At 45.7% G+C, this 22,118-nt stretch overlaps 2 protein-coding genes across 2 annotated transcripts; one reads left to right on the forward strand and one right to left on the reverse strand.

Moving 5' to 3' along the window:
* The first annotated feature begins 224 nt into the window (after positions 1 to 224).
* Positions 225 to 11,532, forward strand: GRWD1 (glutamate rich WD repeat containing 1). Its single transcript, XM_077259508.1, has 7 exons — positions 225 to 506; positions 1,972 to 2,089; positions 4,419 to 4,584; positions 6,305 to 6,518; positions 6,634 to 6,776; positions 7,726 to 7,923; positions 10,431 to 11,532. The coding sequence occupies exons 1-7, from the start codon at positions 257 to 259 to the stop codon at positions 10,746 to 10,748; spliced, it is 1,407 nt and encodes a 468-aa protein (XP_077115623.1). The 5' UTR covers positions 225 to 256; the 3' UTR covers positions 10,749 to 11,532.
* A 2,769-nt stretch (positions 11,533 to 14,301) lies between these two features.
* On the reverse strand, positions 14,302 to 19,451 carry LOC143770169 (protein kinase C delta type-like). Its single transcript, XM_077259509.1, has 6 exons — positions 19,095 to 19,451; positions 18,052 to 18,302; positions 17,796 to 17,858; positions 17,077 to 17,628; positions 16,906 to 16,949; positions 14,302 to 16,752 (listed from the first exon to the last, which is right to left on the reverse strand). Exons 1-5 carry the CDS (start codon positions 19,323 to 19,325, stop codon positions 16,925 to 16,927), a joined length of 1,122 nt encoding a protein of 373 aa, XP_077115624.1. The 5' UTR covers positions 19,326 to 19,451; the 3' UTR covers positions 14,302 to 16,752; positions 16,906 to 16,924.
* Between the last annotated feature and the right edge of the window lie 2,667 nt (positions 19,452 to 22,118).

Consider the following 22,118-nt stretch of genomic DNA (forward strand, 5'->3'; position numbering starts at 1 on the left):
CAGAAAACAATAGCGTGTATTTAGCTTATTCGGGTTTGTTGTCAGGCAATAGGCACAGTTATACCGCTGTAATCAGAGGAATGGTCACATTAGTCACTAGGGTCACTGTTACTAATGTGCCCGTTTTCTAAAAGAAAAGCGTACACACAGTGCGTTTGTGCTTTATTATTGTTGTCGATAAAGTTTGTTTTAAAAAAAAGCGACTGAAGAAAGTACGTAACTGAAGCCACCGGAAGTGACGCATACCTAATCCAACATGGCCGACAAGGGAGAACCCACGTGGAGAGTCGCTGAGGAAGAAGATGAAGACATGGAAGGGACGGAGAGTGAGGAGGAAGAAGAGGACGATAATGATGACGACGAGATAATGGAGGAAAACGAGGGGGAGGAGAAGAAAGACGACAGTCCTCAGAGAGTGTACCTGCCGGGAGTGGAGCCCCTGCACGAGGGAGAGGAGCTGGTGATGGAACAGGACGCCTATGTGCTGTACCACCAGGCGCAGACAGGTGAGGGTCGGCCTGCTGGGGGCGCAGGCAGACGGGGGTGGCCTGCTGGGGGCGCAGACGGGTGAAGGGTCGGCCTGCTGGGGGCGCAGACGGGTGAAGGGTCGGCCTGCTGGGGGCGCAGACGGGTGAAGGGTCGGCCTGCTGGGGGCGCAGGCGGGTGAAGGGATCGGCCTGCTGGGGGCGCAGGCGGGTGAAGGGATCGGCCTGCTGGGGGCGCAGGCGGGTGAAGGGATCGGCCTGCTGGGGGCGCAGGCGGGTGAAGGGATCGGCCTGCTGGGGGCGCAGGCGGGTGAAGGGATCGGCCTGCTGGGGGCGCAGGCGGGTGAAGGGATCGGCCTGCTGGGGGCGCAGGCGGGTGAAGGGATCGGCCTGCTGGGGGCGCAGGCGGGTGAAGGGATCGGCCTGCTGGGGGCGCAGGCGGGTGAAGGGATCGGCCTGCTGGGGGCGCAGGCGGGTGAAGGGATCGGCCTGCTGGGGGCGCAGGCGGGTGAAGGGATCGGCCTGCTGGGGGCGCAGGCGGGTGAAGGGATCGGCCTGCTGGGGGCGCAGGCGGGTGAAGGGATCGGCCTGCTGGGGGCGCAGGCGGGTGAAGGGATCGGCCTGCTGGGGGCGCAGGCGGGTGAAGGGATCGGCCTGCTGGGGGCGCAGGCGGGTGAAGGGATCGGCCTGCTGGGGGCGCAGGCGGGTGAAGGGATCGGCCTGCTGGGGGCGCAGGCGGGTGAAGGGATCGGCCTGCTGGGGGCGCAGGCGGGTGAAGGGATCGGCCTGCTGGGGGCGCAGGCGGGTGAAGGGATCGGCCTGCTGGGGGCGCAGGCGGGTGAAGGGATCGGCCTGCTGGGGGCGCAGGCGGGTGAAGGGATCGGCCTGCTGGGGGCGCAGGCGGGTGAAGGGATCGGCCTGCTGGGGGCGCAGGCGGGTGAAGGGATCGGCCTGCTGGGGGCGCAGGCGGGTGAAGGGATCGGCCTGCTGGGGGCGCAGGCGGGTGAAGGGATCGGCCTGCTGGGGGCGCAGGCGGGTGAAGGGATCGGCCTGCTGGGGGCGCAGACAGGCGGGGGGGGGGATCGGCCTGCTGGGGGCGCAGACAGGCGGGGGGGGGATCGGCCTGCTGGGGGCGCAGACAGGCGGGGGGGGGGATCGGCCTGCTGGGGGCGCAGACAGGCGGGGGGGGGATCGGCCTGCTGGGGGCGCAGACAGGCGGGGGGGGGGATCGGCCTGCTGGGGGCGCAGACAGGCGGGGGGGGGATCGGCCTGCTGGGGGCGCAGACAGGCGGGGGGGGGGATCGGCCTGCTGGGGGCGCAGACAGGCGGGGGGGGGGATCGGCCTGCTGGGGGCGCAGACAGGCGGCGGGGGGGGGGGTCGGCCTGCTGGGGGCGCAGACAGGCGGCGGGGGGGGGGGTCGGCCTGCTTGGGTCGCTGATGCGGCGGTGACGCTGCCCGTGCTTCATGCTGTGTCTTGTTCTCCAGGGTCGCCATGTCTGAGCTTCGATGTCATCCCGGACAGTCTGGGGGCCGATCGCGCAGATTACCCGATGTCTCTGTTCCTCTGTGCCGGGACTCAGGCTGACAGTGCACAAGCCAACAGGTAGGACTGCTGTGCTGAGCCAATCAGGACGTGGCTTCTCAGGCATGAGAGCTAGGCTGTGATTGGTGACTGTTAGAGATGGGCGAACAGTAAAGTTCAAGGTCCGTACTGTGAACACCTACTGTTCAGGCACGGACCCCGAACATGGACTTCACCAGGAAGCCGTGTTACTGTTTTGGTTACTCCCGAACACTGGGTGTTTCTTGCGCTGTCAGGTGCATGACGCGCAAGAAACTCCGGCGGCTCTGATCGGCAGTAAGATGAATACCACCGGTCAGAGCACTGCGATTCTCACGATGTCAGATGACAGAGTGGGCCCACAGCTGGGACCAGAGGTATAAAGTTTACCTCTGGTCACTGGGGTCGGCTGATGGGACTACTCCCATCAGCCTATGCCTGCTGCGCTAATAACTGTGAGAGCTGATGGGGGTATTCATCAGCCGGCACCTGCGCTTTAAATGGAAAAAAAACTTGCATGAGGTCCCCCCATTTCTTGACAACCAGACTTGCTAAAGCAGACAGCTGGGGCTGCTATTCTCAGGCTGGTAAGTGGCCATGGATGTTTGCCCCCAGCCTAAAAATAGCAGCTGCCCAGAAAAGGCACATTTATTTGGATGCACTAATTCTGGCGCTTTACCCGGCTCTTCCCACTTGCCCTGTAGCGGTGGCAAGTGGGGTTCATATTTGTATTGTTGATGTCACCTTTGTATTGTCAGATGACATCAAACCCACGGCCTAGTAATGGAGAGGCGTCTATAAGACACCTTTTCATTACTAATCCTATAGTTATATGGTAAATAAAGACACAGCCAGAATAAATATTTCAAATAAAAAGACACTTTTTTTTTTTCTAAAAAAAAAAAAAATAACAAACAGTTATACTCGCCTAATTCCACTGAAGCCCATGTCACCTGTAATAAAATAAAAAATAACAATATCCCTCACCTGTCTGTCGTTCTGTCCAACACCATAATCCATGACTGGGGGATAAACAGTTTTCATCCTGGATGGAGCCAAGATGCGACCGTCCAGGCTGAGAACCACTGGTGACTGAGCGGCTGCGAGCACAGCGTCATTGACCAGTGGTGACGTCATTATGGTGAGGTTACCGCTGGTTGTTGAGGCTGCGTTCCCTGTGTATTTTTGTTTTTTCTTTTGAAAGGGGGTAATTTGAACTTTAATAAATTTTTGAAAATAATTTTAAGTTTTGTTTTGTTTTTTTTTACTTCAGTAGTCTTCTTAAAAGACTTGAAGCTGGGATCTTCTGATCGCTTGTGCTACACATAGCAGGCCTTCAGCCCAGCTATGTGTAGCAGAAATGATTATTTGCTATAATTGCTGGCCACGGGGTGGTGCTCATAGCAAATCGGCAATGACAACCACGTATAGGTACGTCATAAAGGGGTTAAAGCACCACTCCATTGTTCTTTTCATTGCAGCCCTGGAGTGGTGCTTTCTAACTTCCCTATCTCTGAGACCCGCACTGATTCCTAAACAGGGACCAGTCTGAATGGAGCCCCGTTCTCGAGATTGGAGAGTTGCCAGTGATCAGAGCCCTAGAGCAGGGGTGTCAAACTGCATTCCTCGAGGGCCTCAAACCATGCGTGTTTTCAAGATTTCCTTAGCATTGCACAAGTTGCAGGAATCATTATCTGTGCAGGTGGTTAAATTATCACAAGGAAATCCTGAAAACATGACCTGTTTGCAGCCCTCGAGGAATGCAGTTTGACACCCCTGCCCTAGAGAACAAGAAATTATCCATGTGATAGGGGCAACTTTTGATCTTGGTATTTATCCTTTAATTCACCTTTTGAAAGGGGTTGTCTCATTTGAGACATTTATGGCACAGGGATAGGATATCCTAGAAATGTCTGACGCGCAGGTCCCACCTTGCTAAAAGGGGGATTCCAGTGCTGTTCACCTCTGCACAGGGCCGTGAGCAGGGCTGCTGACGGCGAGTATACGGATACCTATCGATTGCTCATTCATTCCGGCAGGTATCAGTAGACGTGACCTCACCTAATGAGGAAATGAGTGGGGCCGGAGTACCATTTTAAGAACGTGTCAAACTTCTGTTCTCCCATGGAACTGAATAGAGAGAGACATGTGTGGACAACTCTCTATTCTGCAGGCGCAAGCGCTCGGCCATGTGGGTGAGGCCATAAGTGGACCATCACCAAGCAGGGCTGCAACATAACCTTTATAATCATTACCTCTATATGAAAAATTCCCCCTAAAAACCACATGTACTGGAGACAGTTGGACATGTGTAAATAGAGGGATTGCTCCAAAGTAATAAGTTACTACTGCGCTCTTCTGTGTTGTTCAGGATGCTAGTGATGAAGATGCACAACTTGCACCGGACCAGCAAAGAGAAGAGCGAGTCCGATTCTGAAGGCAGCGAAAGTGAAGATGAAGAGGAGGAAGAAGAAGAAAGGAAGCCGCAGTTAGAGTTGGCGATGGTTCCACACTATGGAGGGATTAACAGAATTCGGGTAAATTTAATTCTTTTCATTCATTCATTTATTTCAATGGATCATCTCTCTAACCTTTTTATTGCCTCGTTAGATTTTCACTCCTTCGGGCTAAGTTCCTACACCGAGGATTTGTTGCGGCTTTTCCATTGCATATTTTTTGTGCTGAAATGCAGCGTATGACGGCTCCAGCACACTGTATGGAGCGTCTACAAATCCAATTTCAACATGTCACTTTTTCTTGCAGTAAATTCAGTGCAATTTTTATTGCATTTTCGTAGAGGAACTGCAGTAAAAAAAAAAAAGCATGTAATCTACATATGACTGTCAGTACTAGGTTACTGAGCAAGCAGGAAGTCTGGAAAAGTACCGTAGTTTTATTTAAAACTTAACATACAAAAAAAGACACCAACACCGCAGCTAAAAGGAAGAAACAAAAAGCACTCTAATACGGAGTTACACTAGTTGTGATATTGCCACTGGAAATGAGATGGGGCAAATGTTATACAAGTGCATTGTGTAGGCTCACATTCACACTGGCCATTAGAGGTTGTCCACTACTAGTACGACCCCCTTCTTGATCAAAATGTTTGGCCCCGATAAAAATAGTAAAGCCTATACTCTCCTCCCATGCTGGTGCAGTTTCGGCACTCTTTCCTCGATGCCCTCGTGCGGTGTTGTGATGCTGGCACCCAATCAGCGCTGGCGTCATTGTCTCCGCCTTCAGACAAGTCGAGCATGAAGAGGAAGTCCGGGCTGCAGCTAATCTGACTTTCTCTTCCTGCTCAGTTCGACAGGAGGTGGGGACAGTGACGCCAGCGCTGATTGGTCACCGGCGTCACATGTCAGAACAGCCTGGGAGCCTCTGGAAATGGAGTGCCGACACCGTGGGAACACCGCAGCGCGGGAGGTGAGTAGAAGCTTAAGATGGGGGACTTATTTGACACTATTTTGAACTAAAAAAAAAGTTTAAAAGCCATCCCACTGCTACAAGGTGTACCCAATGAGGATGGTCCCTATCTCTGGTATCAAACCTTTCAATGTGTCAGCCCGGCTCAGTAGATGGGGCAGAGCAGAACCCATGCCTCACTGTTGTGCACCTGCCCACGGAAATCTTAGTTTGTTTTTTATCCTAGGTTATTTTTGTGAATGTGCACCCACACATTGTACTTGAACCAATGTGTGTTCCGGCTCATTTCTTTGGCTTTAGTTTTTTGTACTTTATACATACAGGGGCTTGGCTCTCCCTTTTTCGGCTGTGCATTTAGTCTGTTTTCCAGCTGCCCAGAAAATCAGTATATAGCCAGGCCTGTGTTGTATGCTCTTCCCTGACTATTGAGGTTTAATACTAGAGATAGGACCATCCCCTGACTGGGTACACCTTGTCGCGGTGGGATTGGTTTACGCTTTTTGATCAAAAGTACTGTGAGCTAAGATCCATATGTTTACACAAACTATTACTATTTGCTTAGCGCAAGGTATTTTCTCACTTCGATTTTATCCCAGGTTTTGGATTTCTGGAATAGTCTGCTTGACGTTTCCCAAATTGTAAGATCGCGATGGATCCAATGTATTCTATAGATTTTTTTTTTTTATTTTTTTTTAACCTGTTTGTTACATGAAAGATTATTTTTAGGAGAGCTCATAACATTGTTTACACTGTGACATCAGTCAGACAAGTCGCACTACAGGACAGAACTTCGATCTGGTTATGACGCCAGCACTTTTCATATGTTCTCAGGTCTCTACGCTTATGGATACGCCGGTTGCCGCTGTTTGGTCAGAAAAAGGTCAAGTAGAAATCTATGATCTCCAAAAGCAACTGGCGGCAGTGTCTGACTCACAGATGTTGGCGGCGTTCCTAAAAGAAGAGCAAACAAAGATTAAACCCGTCTTTTCTTTCTCTGGTCATATGACTGAGGGATTTGCCATGGACTGGTCTCCAAAGATGGCAGGTGAGAGATGGACGTATGTAGAAATGAGCCCCGACCTGAAGTATCCGTTACAGTAACCAAACATGGACTCTGGGAGTTTTGCTGTTTTCACACTTCTTGTGCTTTTCTTCTCCAGGCCGATTGATTACTGGTGATTGTAACAAGAACATTCATTTGTGGAATCCTAGAGAAGGAGGGTCATGGCATGTCGACCAAAGGCCTTTCACTGGCCACACGAAGTCTGTGGAGGATCTGCAGTGGTCACCAACCGAAGCCACGGTAAATAGGAATCCATACTTACTGCTCTGTGTCTGACTTGTTAGTATGATCTTATAACTATAGGTATTTAATATTGTAATAAATTGTATTTCGATTATTGCATCTTATTTCTCAAAAATGTGTACAAAAAAGTAATGTTTATGAGCGCTCAACTGTGGTAGCACGACGAGCAGTAGATGATGCCGTATATCGCTCAACGTCTCAGGCCTGCGAGACTTCTGATATGAAGGGAAGAATGCTTTCCTCCATCCTTTAGATCGTCACACTGAGCTCTGCTTATTGACTAACCTCACATTGAGACATCTCATGGGGCTTATCTGGATTTAAAGGGCTTCTCCACAATTTATAAACAATATAAAATGAACCCATGCCGTTGCTGAACTAAAAAAAGAAAGATACGTACCAATCCTTGACCGCTCCTCTGTACTGCGGCCAGTGTGCTTTATCAGTCTCCTGACCTTCTCTTATAGAAGGAAGAAGTGAAGTCAGGTGACCACTGCGGTCAATCAGCTTCTTGGCCTGAAGACATGGTCTCCTAGCCAATCACCTGACACTCCAATAGTGTAGGAAGTCAAGTGACCGCCAGGGCACACTGGTAAAACCATGTTAGAGTGATGGGGGTCCGTTAGGTGAGGTCTTGTGTTTGTCGAATCGTCACAAGAACATTTTGAAGTATTTATAAGTAGCAGACAACTCCTTTAACGTTGAGCTAGTCTTCCTTGAAATACCTATAATAAACCGGTGTTCTCAGTTGTGTAGTGGTGTCTTGTGCTTTAGTAAAGGGGCGCCTGCTGCCACCTACTTGGATAAAGTATCAGCCTAAAATAGGGAGTCTCATTGTTTTACTGCCAGAATAATTAACCTTTTTCTTAATTGATACATATAAGAAATTGAATATGATGGGCAACCACAGGTGAATATTTTCACTTCCTAATCATGTACTTAACAGGTTTTTGCATCTTGCTCGGTCGATGCTTCAGTTCGTATTTGGGACATCAGAGCCGCTCCTAACAAGGCGTGCATGCTAACGGCCAGCGCGGCCCACGAGAGCGACGTCAACGTGATCAGCTGGAACCAACATGAGCCTTTTATCGTCAGCGGAGGAGATGATGGTGTCCTCAAGATTTGGGACTTGCGCCAGTTTCAGGTCAGTGTCTGGCAGTAGGCGTTTGGTTATTACATCGTGCATACATGTATAATAAGTGAATGCTGTGTTCTCATTGCTTACATTCAGTAAGCGTGTGCTCACACACTTTATAGGAGAATCTCCTATAGGTGCCTCTGATGGTCCCCACAGTATAGGCCTACAGTGAAACACATAAGCCATAGACTCCATGTTAAAAATGAAACATATATATCCTATTCTACTTTTTTTTTTTTTTTCTGAATGATTCTGCATAGAAGAGTAATTGGCTACACTATTCTATACAGCAAGAAATAACATCCTCTGAAATATATGGTCTTGGCAGGACAGTCCTGACATCCCTTGGGGAAATAGCAAATAGATCAATGGCTGCACTCAAAATATACTGTGCTAAGGCAAGGAAATGTGCAATACATGAAACGTGAATAGCATAATGGCTTGTGAAATTTATGAAAAAACACATGAGATTCTTAGCACAATATTTGGCCAAAAGTTGTGAGCCCATCCACCAAACGTCAAGGTAATCTCAAAACGGATGGGTACCTGAGCTGACTGCCTAGTGTGAACACTTACCTATAGCTAATAACATGGTAAAGCCTGCTTTTATAGGAAGCTCAGAACCAACTGTTTAGATGTAATTAAAATCACAGCATGGTGAAGGGCTATTAACGTTTCATGTATCGCACATTTCCTTGCCTTAGCACAGTAAATTTTGAGTGCAGCCATTGATCTATTTGCTATATGACTTTTCTGGTTATGCACAAGTTCAGACTATATTGCTGTTCAGTCAGTTTTCTTATATTTACTATGTGCTATTTGTTCTGACTTGAACGCCCCGCCCTTCACCATGCTGTGATTTTAATTGCATCCAAACACAGTTGGTTCTGAGCTTCCTATAAAAGCAGGCTTTACCATGTTATTAGCCATAGGTAAGTGTTCACACTAGGCAGTCAGCTCAGGTACCCATCCGTTTTGAGATTACCTTGACGTTTGGTGGATGGGCTCACAATTTTTTGCCAAATATTGTGCTAAGAATCTCATGTGTTTTTTCATAAACTTCACAAGCCATTATGCTATTCACGTTTCATGTATTGCACATTTCCTTGCCTTAGCACAGTATATTTTGAGTGCAGCCATTGATCTATTTGCTATATGACTTTTCTGGTTATGCACCAGTTCAGACTATATTACTGTTCAGTCAGTTTCTTATATTTACTATCCCTTGGGGAAATGGTAGTGTTTGGGACGTATACACCGGGAGCTTTCCTGGCGTAAATGCAATGTGAATTCTCCCTACTCCCCACTTTTCTAAGGGCCGATTTTCCTTCTTTCCTGCCTCTCTGCGCCTCTATAGTTCCTGTGCATGTGTTGGCATGGGAGCATAATACAGATAGTAACAAGACAAATCTCCATAGAACAATGGATTTCTATGGAGCTATAATCACTACTTCTTTTGCTTGCATTATAAATGACTATGGATGAATGGACGCTGTGTTTGCACTCAGGATCGCACATATATGATCTTGAGAGAAATTTTCAACAGTTGCCATAGTCTGGATGGCTGCTTTGGCATCTGTTCATACCTGCCATACACATTATTTTGTCCTTGGTATGGTCAATAGGAGCCTATAAAGTATGTTAATAGGGTTTTTCTACTTTTAGCAAAGTGGACCCAAACTGCTTGCAGGCATGTACAATAACAAAGGCAGAGATTACTTGCCCTTCCCTGTTCCAGCCCAGAGCATCCGCCGCCATCCTGGTCCCTGACTCTTTGTGCTGCAGCCATGACGTCACGTAGACTTCATGTTGTAGCCAGTCTCTTGCGCTCAGTGCCGCGTGCGATCTACATCGGCAGAGCGGTGATGCATGATGTCACCAATGCAGCCAAAACAGAGACCGGCACAGTGGCGGAGAGGGGCGTACCATCCTCCTTTGTTTTACATGCCTGCATGTGTTTTGTGTCCACTTTGCTGAAAGGGGAAAAAAAACCTATATGCTAAGTTTTTCAAGATACAATATATTTTCAACTAGCACATGTCGTAGTGTGTACTGGGTCTTATTGTGACCCCCTTGTCCTTATGTGATGGGCAAGGCATTCGAATATACTGCAATTCTTTGAGATCGCTTGGCATCACTGATGCAAAGCTGCTTGCAGAGGTAACGTTACCTCTGCAGCATGGGGAAAGCACAAAGGGACTGAAAGTGGCCGGATCTACATAGCTTCAAAGCAGTAACAGTGGCTTATGCATCTTACCTAAGTAACCGGCTAATCTGAGGCTGCAGGGTGGCTTGTAACTTTAGAAACGAGCTGTGCACTATAAGATTAAAAATCTCACCTTTCTTAAGAAAACATGATTTTTCATAAGGGTTCATTGCAAAGGTGCTTGTTTTTACACTTGATACAACCATTTTTAATCTCTTTGGCTCAATTTATGAAACAAAAATATTACAATATTTTTATAATATGACTTTTTTGGACTCAAGCTGCTGTTTTTCTCTTTTCCCCACAGAAAGGAGTCAGTGTGGCCCGGTTTAAGCAGCACACGGCCCCGATCACCTCTGTTGAGTGGCATCCTACAGACAGCGGGGTGTTTGCCGCTGCTGGTGCTGATGATCAGATAACTCAGTGGGATCTTGCAGTGGAGAGAGATCAGGATCAGGAGGGTGACACAGAAGACCCTACTCTACAAGCCATCCCACCACAGCTGTTGTTTGTTCACCAAGGCGAAAAGGACATTAAGGAGTTACACTGGCATCCACAGTGCCCAGGGGTCATCATCAGCACAGCTTTGTCTGGTTTCAATGTGTTTCGTACCATCAGCGTGTGAAGCCGTTCACCACCCATCACCATGGACAACTTGGCAACTTGTGAAGCAATCAGTGGTGTAAATGACACGACGACCGGGTACAACTGATCTCTCATCTGTGGGTTTACTGAAAATTCACCAATAAGTGTGGTCTTTATATAAGTCTTAACTAGTTGAGGATTTGGCCAGGTGCCCAACATCTATAAAGAAGGCGTCTGCCTTCGGTCTTCTGCCTTGCATTGATGGATGCTTACAAACACTGTGTGTTTTCATAAAGTCTTTTGGATCAGATATGACCTTTAAAATATATTGCTTTGTCTCTTTTCTATGAACTAGCATTCTTGATCAGTCTGACACGCTTGATTGCAGATTTCTTTGTGACCATGATGCTATGTAGAAGAAAGCACTGAAAACATTAATGACCCCATACATAAATATAGGTGATATTATGAGTCCATAGTTAGGCTTTGAAGGAGTCTGCGCTGTGTGACTAAGGATTTTCTGGGCCAGAAGCGAGTATGTGCAAGTATTTTTTATTTATTTATTTATTTATTTTTTTACTTGCTGATATAGCGCCATTAATTCCAGAATTCTTTGCAGACATTATCAAGTTTCTGATATGCAAACTACTGGCCACATTCCGACTAGACGTGCACCACCTTGTTCAGTACAGATCAATTGAGCGAGGCTACGAACGTCTAGTCAGAATGCATTGGAGCCAGAGAATCCTCTGTCTTGCCACCTACACTGGAGAATTCATACATAGTGACTGTAGACTTTTGTGATAAACCTGAACAACACCTTTTGAAGTGTACTTTTTGGTTTTGTGAGAAAAAAAAAAGAATGGCGTTGCGTCCATCATCCCCCTTAACCCTAGAACGCATACCTGGGGCCTCGCAGGCCTGCCAGGTTACTTGTTTTCTATTTTCTGTAAAAGTACTTTAGTTAGAATTTTGAAAATCTAGGTAATCCTCAGGTATATAATTGTTAGTAATTTCCAGTTATTCATATATTTTTATGTTACAGACATTTCGGTATAACAACCTTTTTTTGGGACTACCCCATATTCACGCACCTGGGGCCTTTTAGGCCTGTACTAGGTTTACATGTGATACACAGATTTGCTTATCAAGGCAAATTACGGAGGCAATGATCCGATGTGGAATACGCTTTCTGGAACATCCAGAGCAAAGAGAAAAAAAAAGAAAGCGCTGCTATATTTGTCCAGCAAAGAAGGAAAGAAAATCGGAGCATTTCTGTTCTACTTGCGGACAAAATGTATGCAAGGAACATTCAGCCGAAAAATAATATGCGAGAATTGTCGGGGGAATATGTAAAGTTACAAATAAATATTCCTGCACCAAGTTTGCTACAACCGAAAAATGTTTTCATAAAAAAATTGCATATAGAATGCCTATATTTGGCGTGCCCGTTTACTTACTTTTTTTTGTTTTATGCACATAATTATGTTTTGAAATATGCACATCTTAGGCTGTGTTCCCAGTAGCGCTGGGGTTCGCCAGAAGGGGATCCATAATGGATCTGACCTCCTGGTAACTCCAGGATTCCGCCAGCCTTAGCTAGGGTCACCAGGAGGTCAGATCCATTACGGATCCCCTCCTGGCGGACCCCAGCGCTAGTTGGAATGCATCCTTACCTTGCCATTGTAAAATACATTTTGAGAAGTATTTTTATTTGAGTTATTCCATGATAATTGTAAACAGGCCTAAAAGGCCCCAGGTGCGTGAATGTGTAGATTTCTATGGGTATGCGTTCTAGGGATAACAAATTAAGGTGTACCAACAATCTATAGAGCACTTGTCACCTGATTCGTGCTGAGCCCCACAATGTACTTAGCAACATTTAGGATCCACATGTTTGGCATTTCTGTTGCGATGAGAGCCTGCCTAAAGGGAATCTGTCAGGTCATTTTTGCATATCATACAAATAGTGTCCTGAAATAGAGCTTGGGCAGCCTTTTCAGGATAAGTAACCTTTATTGCTGTACGTTGCCCTGTTGTGTTGCTGTAAGCCCCAGAAAATGTATTGTGCACCATCTCACCAAGCATGTTTAAATGTCAAATGAATATTCACCCCTTCCCTCGCCCATAATCCCTCCCACCCCTCTGCATCGGTGTCAGTGAATCAGTCAGACTCCCGTATTACTCACCCGAGGATCGAAACTATACATTATCCAGGGCTTACAGCAAAAAGTTACATATCCTGAAAGGGCTGCCCAAGCCCTATTTCAGAATACTATTAGTATGGATGTAAAAATGACCTGACAGACTCCCATTTAATCTACAAGTGCGTGTCTTTAGAAGCATGAACTGGGCATAATACACTGGTCACTACAACGTACAGGCCAGTACAACATCAGATTTGCGATTTTCACTCAGCAACATCCACCTCTGCTTGTTTCTGGAAAATGCCCATGGAGTCAAAATCGCCACTACATCTGTAAATAAATTCCCAGAGGGGTGTAATTTCCAAAATGGGATCACTTGATGGGGAATTCTGTTCTTCTAGCATTTAGGGGCTCTGTATATGGATTCTGTAAACTATTCTTGGAAAATCTGCGTACCAGGAAGCAAATAGCGCTCAATCGCTCCCGAGTCTTCAGATAGCTAAGCAGTACTGTGCAGACACATGAATTTCCACATTCAGCAGAAACTAACAGATTTTGGTGCCCTTTTTATCGATTTCAACATGTGAAAATGTAAAATCTGGGGCTAAAGCAAAATTTTTGTAATAAAAATGGTATAAAGTTCTGTGACACAGCCGTGATGTCAATATGGTCACTGCATCCCTAGATGAATTCATTGAGGTATAGTTTGTAAAATAGTGTAAATTATGGGGCGTTCTGCTGTTTTCCCACCTCAGGGGCTCTGCCATTGTGACATGGCACCTGCAAACCATAATGGCAAAACCTGCAGTACAATATGGCATATTAGCAGCGCTCCTGCCGAAAGCAGTTTTAACCCTGTGGACGCCGGGGGACGTGACAGACATCAGAAGGTGAGTATGTACTGGTTTTTTTTTTTAACTTTTACAATGGTAACCAGGGTAAATATCGGGTTACTAAGCGCGGCCCTGCGCTTAGTAACTCGATATTTACCCTGGTTACAAGTGAACACATCGCTGGATCGGCGTCACACACGCCGATCCAGCGATGACAGCGGGTGATCAGCGACCAAAAAAAGGTCCTGATCATTCCCATCGACCAACGATCTCCCAGCAGGGGCCTGATCGTTGGTCACTGTCACACATAACGAGGTCGTTAGCGGGATCGTTGCTACGTCACCAAAAGCGTGACGTTGCAACGATATCGTTATGTGTGACTCAGCCTTTAAATATGTGTTTTTTCTTCAGTTCAGTGACACTCCATGTAAGAGCGGTAATGGCGGCCATATTGGTTGTCATCCTGCATTTCCAGATACAGATCACTAGGAAATGATACAATCACTGCTCCTATCACGTCTGTCGCTGTGGACGCCGCTCTACAGGGAATTCTCCTTCATGAATGATCTCTGGAAGATCTGATCACGGAACATCCATGTTATGGTGGGGCCTGACTGCATGGGGCAGTGCTGTAGCAGATCCACCATCCCCCACTGTATCCAGTCCAAACAATGCTCTGTGAGCTGAATAGTTCCCAGCTGCACTGACACACTGTAACAAACCCTCTCTATTATATGACAATTATCTGGTTTAGGAAAGCTATTCTTCCCTGTCCAGTTAGGAGATTCTGAGGTAATAGAGGATGGAGCGGCTCCGTGTTCTCATTTATTAGCCGATGGAGGAAGGTCCCAGGGTCTCCTGCTCCGCACCCGACACTCCCTGGAAACAGAGCAATTAGCTGATTTATCCCCATAGGATATAACGATATCGGGGCTCATCCAGCTTTGTCTCATGTCTGACAGTGATCCCCAAACTCCAGTCCTCACGGCCCCAACACATCATGGTGTCAGGATTTCCTTCATTTTGCACCGGAGATGGAATTATTATTGAGGCCTCAGAAGCTGCCGCAGGTTCTCTCCCCCGAGAAATACGAAGGAAATCCTGACACCATGATGTGTTGGGGCCGTGAGGCCTGGAGTGTGGGGGACACTGCTGTATGCGCCCACCAGACATAGGGGGCAGTATAATAATGACTACATGGCCGAGCAATGGAGTAAAGACAACACAAAGGTATAGGGGTAAAAAGAAGATTTTATTTATAGATGAGCTTATTATATATTATATATCATGTATATGTGTAAATTATTCATCTATCAGACTAAACCTATCTATGGGCCGTGTTGATCCAGGGGAAGGCGAAAACCCCCTGTGAGGAATCGGCCAATTATCCTCATATCAAGGGGGAAAATTCCTTCCTGACCCCAAATATGGCGATCAGAATAAATCCCAGGATCAAGGGCTGATAGCTAATGTGTATATGTAAGTTTAATGTAAAAAATATATATCATTTAAAATTATTATTATATTATTATTATATAAATGTTTATTATATAAAAATATAAAAGTAATTTCTATTTTTCAGCTAATTTACGTTTATATTTGTGTCGACTATATTATTGTAAATCCAAAATATATTATTATTTTACATAAATTATATATTTTTTATTATAAACATAAGAAACTACTTATTTATTCTATATTACTAAACCTATATATGGGCCGTGTTGATCCAGAGGAAGGCGAAAACCCCCTGTGAGGAACCGGCCAATTATCCTCATATCAGGGGGGAAAATTCCTTCCTGACCCCAAATATGGCGATCAGAATGAATCCCAGGATCAAGGGCTGATACCGAACCGATGAGATTAAAGTAAAAAATAAATAGTTTATCATTATTTTTTTCAATAGACAGTGCAAATATGTGACACCAATGTAATAAAATGTAAGTGAAAATTTCAAACAAATAAATTATTTCTACGTGTTTCGACTAATTTATGCCTATATTTGGCTTAACTAAAAAATTAAAATACATTTTTTATTAATTATTTTGTTTATTTTTCTTATTTTTGTACCTTTTTTATGCTCTGAAAGTACACACCTACTTATTAACTTATCACACTAAATGTATTTATGGGCCCTGTTGATCCAGAGGAAGGCGAAAACCCCCTGGGAGGAATCGCCCAATTATCCTCATATCAGGGGGGAAAATTCCTTCCTGACCCCAAATATGGCGATCAGAATGAATCCCAAGATCAAAGGCTGATACCTAACCTGTGTAATGTACCTAACCTGCGTAATGTACCTAACGTGTGTAATGTACCTGTCATGTAAAATAATCTATATGTTTCTTTACTTGGACTAATTATTATTTATAGGAACTATATTTTCTTTTAAAGTAAGAACATTTTATTTTGTATAACTTTTATTTTATGCTACTAGTGTGTGATTCTACTTATTAGTCTATTATACTAAACCTATTTAAGGCCGTGTAGATCCAGAGGAAGGCGAAAACCCCCTATGAGGAATGGGCCAATTGTCCTCATATTAGGGGGAAAAATTCCTTCCTGACCCCAAATATGGCGATCAGATTAAATCCCAGGATCAGAAGCCGATCTATGTCCTACATCTATGTGCTGATATGTACTGTGCTATGTGTGTGCCTGTACTGATGATGTAGTGTGGGGACCTGCACTGACCATGTAGTGTGGGTGATGTGTGATGGGTGCGATACTTACCAGGCCTGTGCTAAGGTGAGTTCAGTGATAATGGCCACTCCTTACATGCTGCTGCTCAGTGGCCCCATGACTGAAAGGTGCGACTATTGTTCCTGAACTCACCAGATGGAAACTTAGCACAGGCCGCTCCTGGGGTAGAAGATCTTCGGGCTGGAGGGATGTTAGATGCCAGCCCAGGAGGTCAAGGGCCTGAGGCAGCAATGGCAGTGGTCCGGCATGAAGATGGTATAGAGAGATGATGTTGAAGGGCAGCCGAGGTGACGTACAGCAGCAGAGATGTGAGGCACGGGTCAGGAGGCATGAAGTTCTGGGCAGTTGGCACGGGCTCATCCTGCAAGACATAAGAGGAAGACAGTAAATCTTCTGTCTACCGGATCTTCTGTTATATTAGGGGAATGGTCTTTATAATGAACCATTCCGCTATATAACATCAGATACAATGTACTGATATAATAGGTGTCTTGTGTGTACATCGGTCACTCACCAGATGGTCGTGGATTCTTTCACAGTCCAGATCTTTTCATCCACCTAAGAAAAATAGAAACACAAAGTCATTGTTAGAAAAAGTGAAAAAAAGACAAGATGGATGATGATGATTATCATAGTGGGAGAACAGCACCTGATGAGTGTTATCCCCAGAGGAGGAGATACTTACCGGGTCCAGCTTGGTGACGCGTACGTAAATCCGGCCACGGGGTGAAGGACTGTGTGCTCCGGCCACTGCAGATGGTGGTTCTCCAGAACTGGCCTGAATGGTGTAAATGGTGGATCTACTCTCCTTTCCTCCAGATCCTCCCAGCCGATGGTGGTAAAGAATCGATGTTCTCTGATGTTCCCGCTCACACCCAGGCGTGTTTGAGGGTCTTTGCGCAGCAGCTTCTTGATGAGATGTTTCACGTCAGCATCAAGCCAAGATGGAAATTTTGGCTTCTCATTGATGATGGATTTGAAAGCCATTTGCTTGACGGGGCCGTTGTAAAATGGGTATCGTCCTGCAGCCATCCTCGACACCACAATCCCCAGGCTCCACCAGTCCACTGCTGCGCTGTATCGTTTTCTACGATGCACCTCAGGGGCCATGTAATGGAAAGTGCCCGTCACTCCAGAGATGTTTTTGGAGGAGGTGACGCCATCTTGGGCAAGCCCAAGGTCGATGATACGGATGTGGCCATCTGCATCCAACATGATGTTATGCGGCTTTATGTCACTGCAATGAAAGAAGAAAACAAAATAAGAAATCTGTCCAGTGATACAAGAGTTGGAAAATGGGTCACTAGAAGATACGGCAGAATAGGCGGCAGGACACCAGAGAAGCTGGGGGCCATATCTACTGCATGTAAAGGGGACAGAGAGAAGGAGGAAAGTTCTGCTTACCGGTGGACGATGTTGTGTCCGTGGAGGAACTGGAGGCCACTTACTATCTCTGCTGTGTAGAATCTGATGGAGAGAACAGAGTGTAGAATCAATGTCATGAAATCCTTCTCTGGCAATCCCCAAATACCATGGCACCCCACCTACTGCTTCCAGCACCCTAAATATATGCTCTGCCAGTGCTCCCCTAGCTGCACCCTGACCTCAGGTTTTTTCCTTTCTCTTAGTTCTCTTTTAGGTGCATTCTCTGCTTTCTCACCTCACATTGTCGATGTTCAGGCAGCCGCACATCCTGATCAAATCCTCCAGGCTGCCACCGGACAGGTACTCCATGATGAAATATGCCCTGTGCTGAGAGTGGTGTGCGGCATAGAGGTGGCACAGGAATGGGCAGTGTCTGGCCGCCAGGAGTATCCGCCGCTCTCTCATGATGGTGTCCTCGTTGTCCCTTTTGCTGATTATTTTGACGGCCACGTTGATGTTACTGCCGGAGACAGATGCCAGGACCACCTGAAAAACACAAATGGAGAATACTTAGATGGTGTCTGCAGGGGTGGATGGATCTTGATTTTATAGTCCACAAGGCGCATGAGAAAACTGAGTGGTCTCTCAGTCTGCTGGTGACCAGGACCATGTAGAGGAGCAGATCAGAACAATGCACTGCCTGCTCCATGGATGGGCTATGGAGAGGTCTTAATAAATATTCGTCATTTTGATCAGATAAATCAATAATGCACATGAAAATAAGCAATTTTGTAATAAATCTTATTAGATAAATCTGCTTCTTTCTCTGCTAGGACTGATTTTCAATTTAAAAAATTCTCTATTTCTGGGTAAAATCTACATTCAATGAAGACAGATTGTTACATTACTGAGAGGAGATGACAGTTGGTGCTGATAATATTCTATGTAAGAGGAATGGGGGGAGTCCTGCATTTAGCTCCTCCCTCCCCTCTACATAGAATACTATCAGCACCAACTGTCATGCTTTGAATTGCCATTAATGTGATCCAAATATCTTTATCTATCTAGATTTAATAAAAACACTTGATGATGACATGGAAAAAAAAATGTCCCCTGCCCTCTACAGCTGTGACCCCTGAGTTCTACCCTCCAGTATAGAAGAATACCAGGTTATAGCAGCACTAGCCCTAACTATGGTGATGTTTTATACCTCATCTCACAGTAAAACACTACAATGAGCAATAACAAAGCAAGACATGGCTGATAACAGAGAACAATTCATGGGGATATATGAAAAATCTCAGATTTCAAATAAATACAAAAATATGTAGGCCTTACTTTGCCAAAGGCGCCTCTACCCAGGACCTGGTGGATGTTGAAGCAGCTGATGTTAAGCCTGGCATAGGGGCCGGATGATCCAGGGTCTCCGCTGCATCCAGGTTTTGGCTCCTCCAAACCGCTGTTGTCTCGTCTCCTTTTCTTCTTTAATCCGGTCACGCTGTCCTCTTCTCTTTTCCGCTTCTCCTCGCTCCTCTTCTCACTCACTTCTCCTCGTCCAGTAGTCGCCATTCTCAGTAATCTCTTCCCGCCTGTAGACCTCGGTCCAATCACTTCAGCCGACAGTTGAAAGTAAACGGCAGTTGGTCGTGTGCAGGTGACCAGAGGTCAGAGGTGACGGAACCCTCAGGTGGCTCCTGCCAGGCAGCGGCTCCTGGCCCTGCTCTGCCCTATACACTGTGATGTGGGCATCATGGGTGACAGTTTAGGGTCCAGAGGAACAGCACAGAACTTCATGGTGACTTCCAGTGGTTTATTTATTAGAATATTAATCTCTCTATGTGTTTCATCATCGTTCCATTTTATAACTTACATTATTTTTGTATTGTAAAGTCGGTAATTTTATTAGTTTTTCTATGTTTCTTATCACATATTTCCTCCATGTCCCATTTCTCTTTATCATTTCTCCCAAGTGTCTATTCCACCACAGTGGTACGGACCTATTACCCCCATATAAATCCCCCAACATGTTTCGCCTGCTCTCTGGCATCATCAGGCGTTGGGGCATAAAGAAGTAAGATGTCGCCACTCACTTCCACATTTGGAGGTTTGCGGTACAGATGACTTATGACTTCACATACTTGTACTGACCTGAAGAATCATATAGCCAGGTCAATTTTACCATACAGTGGTCATGAGAAATAAAACTAACTAAACAACAATTGTGAAATTGTTCTTTTTCTATCAATTTCAACGCACTTGGAATTTTCTTCTTGCTTTCCACTGCATCACGTGATAAATAAATCAGTTTATTAAAAAATACAACTTTTCCTGCATAAAACAAGCCCTCGTACGGCTATGTAGACAGAAAAATTAAACAAGTTATGACTCTTCGAAGAAGGAGAGTGAAAAAGCAAAGGAGAAAAAATGTAAAATTGCCTGGGTTGTGAAGAGGTTAAAGAAGTTGTAAAAAGATGACAAAAAGACTCCTTGTTTCCTGAGAATCAGCGCCTCTCCGGTCCATGGCTTTTTTCTGTTTTCTATCACCGGTTTATTTAAATACTACAGACAACCACTGGACAGAGGTGGCGCTGTTTCTGGTAGAACCAGCCATGTGTACAGCAATGATTGCACGTCCGCATAGGAGGAGCCATATGGTACTTCCATGGGTTAGTCTGGTCAGCGAACCAGACACAGTGGTGTGTGCTGTGATTGTTTCCACTCACATTCTTGGTCCATGTGTGGAATATCGGCCTGTTATATTATATTCAGGGCCGGACCAGCCATCTTTCAATTCTGACCAATACCATGACAGTCGGACACTTGGGTCTACATTACACATAACAATATCCATGTCCTCAGGTATAGAGAAGACAGTGTTACTACATGGAGGCACGGAGCAAGGACTAATAATATTCAAAGTCACAAGGGGGCCTTATTATTATCTACAAGCAAAGCTAGGGCCCTACTGGCCCAGAGGGGGCACTAATACTTTATGGAAGCACAGGGGGGCCTTGTGCTATATGGAGCACAGAGGGGACATTAGTACTATAATGAGGCACAGAGGGGTCACTAGTACTATATGGAGGTACAGATGGGGCACTATTACTACATGGAAGCACTAGTACTATATGGAGGTACAGAGGGGGCACTAGTACTATATGGAGGCACAGAGGGGCACTAGTACTATATGGAGGTACAGAGGGGGCACTAGTACTATATGGAAGACTGTAGATTGTAAGTCCGCAAGGACAGGGTCCTCTCCCCTCTGTACCAGTGTGTCACTGTAAACCTGTTTACTGTAAATGATATCTATAACCCTGTATGTAACCCCTTTCTCATGTACAGCACCATGGAATTAATGGTGCTATATAAATAAATAATAATAATAATAATAATATGGAAGCACAGGGGGCACTAGTACTATATGGAGGTACAGAGGGGGCACTAGTACTATATGGAAGCACAGAGTGGCCACTAGTACTATATGGAAGCACAGGGGGCACAAGTATAATATGTGGAGGTACAGAGGGGAATAGTACTATATGGAGGTACAGAGGGAACACTAGTACTACAGTTAGGTCCATATATATTTGGACAGAGACAACATTTTTCTAATTTTGGTTCTAGACATTACCACAATGAATTTTAAACAAAACAGTTCAGATGCAGTTGAAGTTCAGACTTTCAGCTTTCATTTGAGGGTATCCACATTAAAATTGGATGAAGGGTTTAGGAGTTTCAGCTCCTTAACATGTGCCACCCTGTTTTTAAAGGGACCAAAAGTAATTGGACAATTGACTCCAAGGCTATTTCATGGACAGGTGTGGGCAATCCCTTCGTTATGTCATTCTCAATTAAGCAGATAAAAGGCCTGGAGTTGATTTGAGGTGTGGTGCTTGCATTTGGAAGGTTTTGCTGTGAAGTAAACATGCGGTCAAAGGAGCTCTCCATGCAGGTGCAACAAGCCATCCTTAAACTGCGAAAGCAGAAAAAACCTGTCCAAGAAATTGCTACAATATTAGGAGTGGCAAAATCTACAGTTTGGTACATCCTGAGAAAGAAAGAAAGCACTGGTGAACTCATCAATGCAAAAAGACCTGGGCGCCCACGGAAGACAACAGTGGTGGATGATCGCAGAATAATCTACATGGTGAAGAGAAACCCCTTCACAACAGCCAACCAAGTGACCAACACTCTCCAGGAGGTCGGCGTATCAATATCCAAATCTACCATAAAGAGAAGACTGCATGAAAGTAAATACAGAGGGTTCACTGCACGGTGCAAGCCACTCATAAGCATCAAGAATAAAAAGGCTAGACTAGACTTTGCTAAAAAACATCTAAAAAAGCCAGCACAGTTCTG

Source organism: Ranitomeya variabilis, chromosome 4 (genome assembly GCF_051348905.1).
Source record: "Ranitomeya variabilis isolate aRanVar5 chromosome 4, aRanVar5.hap1, whole genome shotgun sequence".
NCBI classification, from domain to species: Eukaryota; Metazoa; Chordata; class Amphibia; order Anura; family Dendrobatidae; genus Ranitomeya; species Ranitomeya variabilis.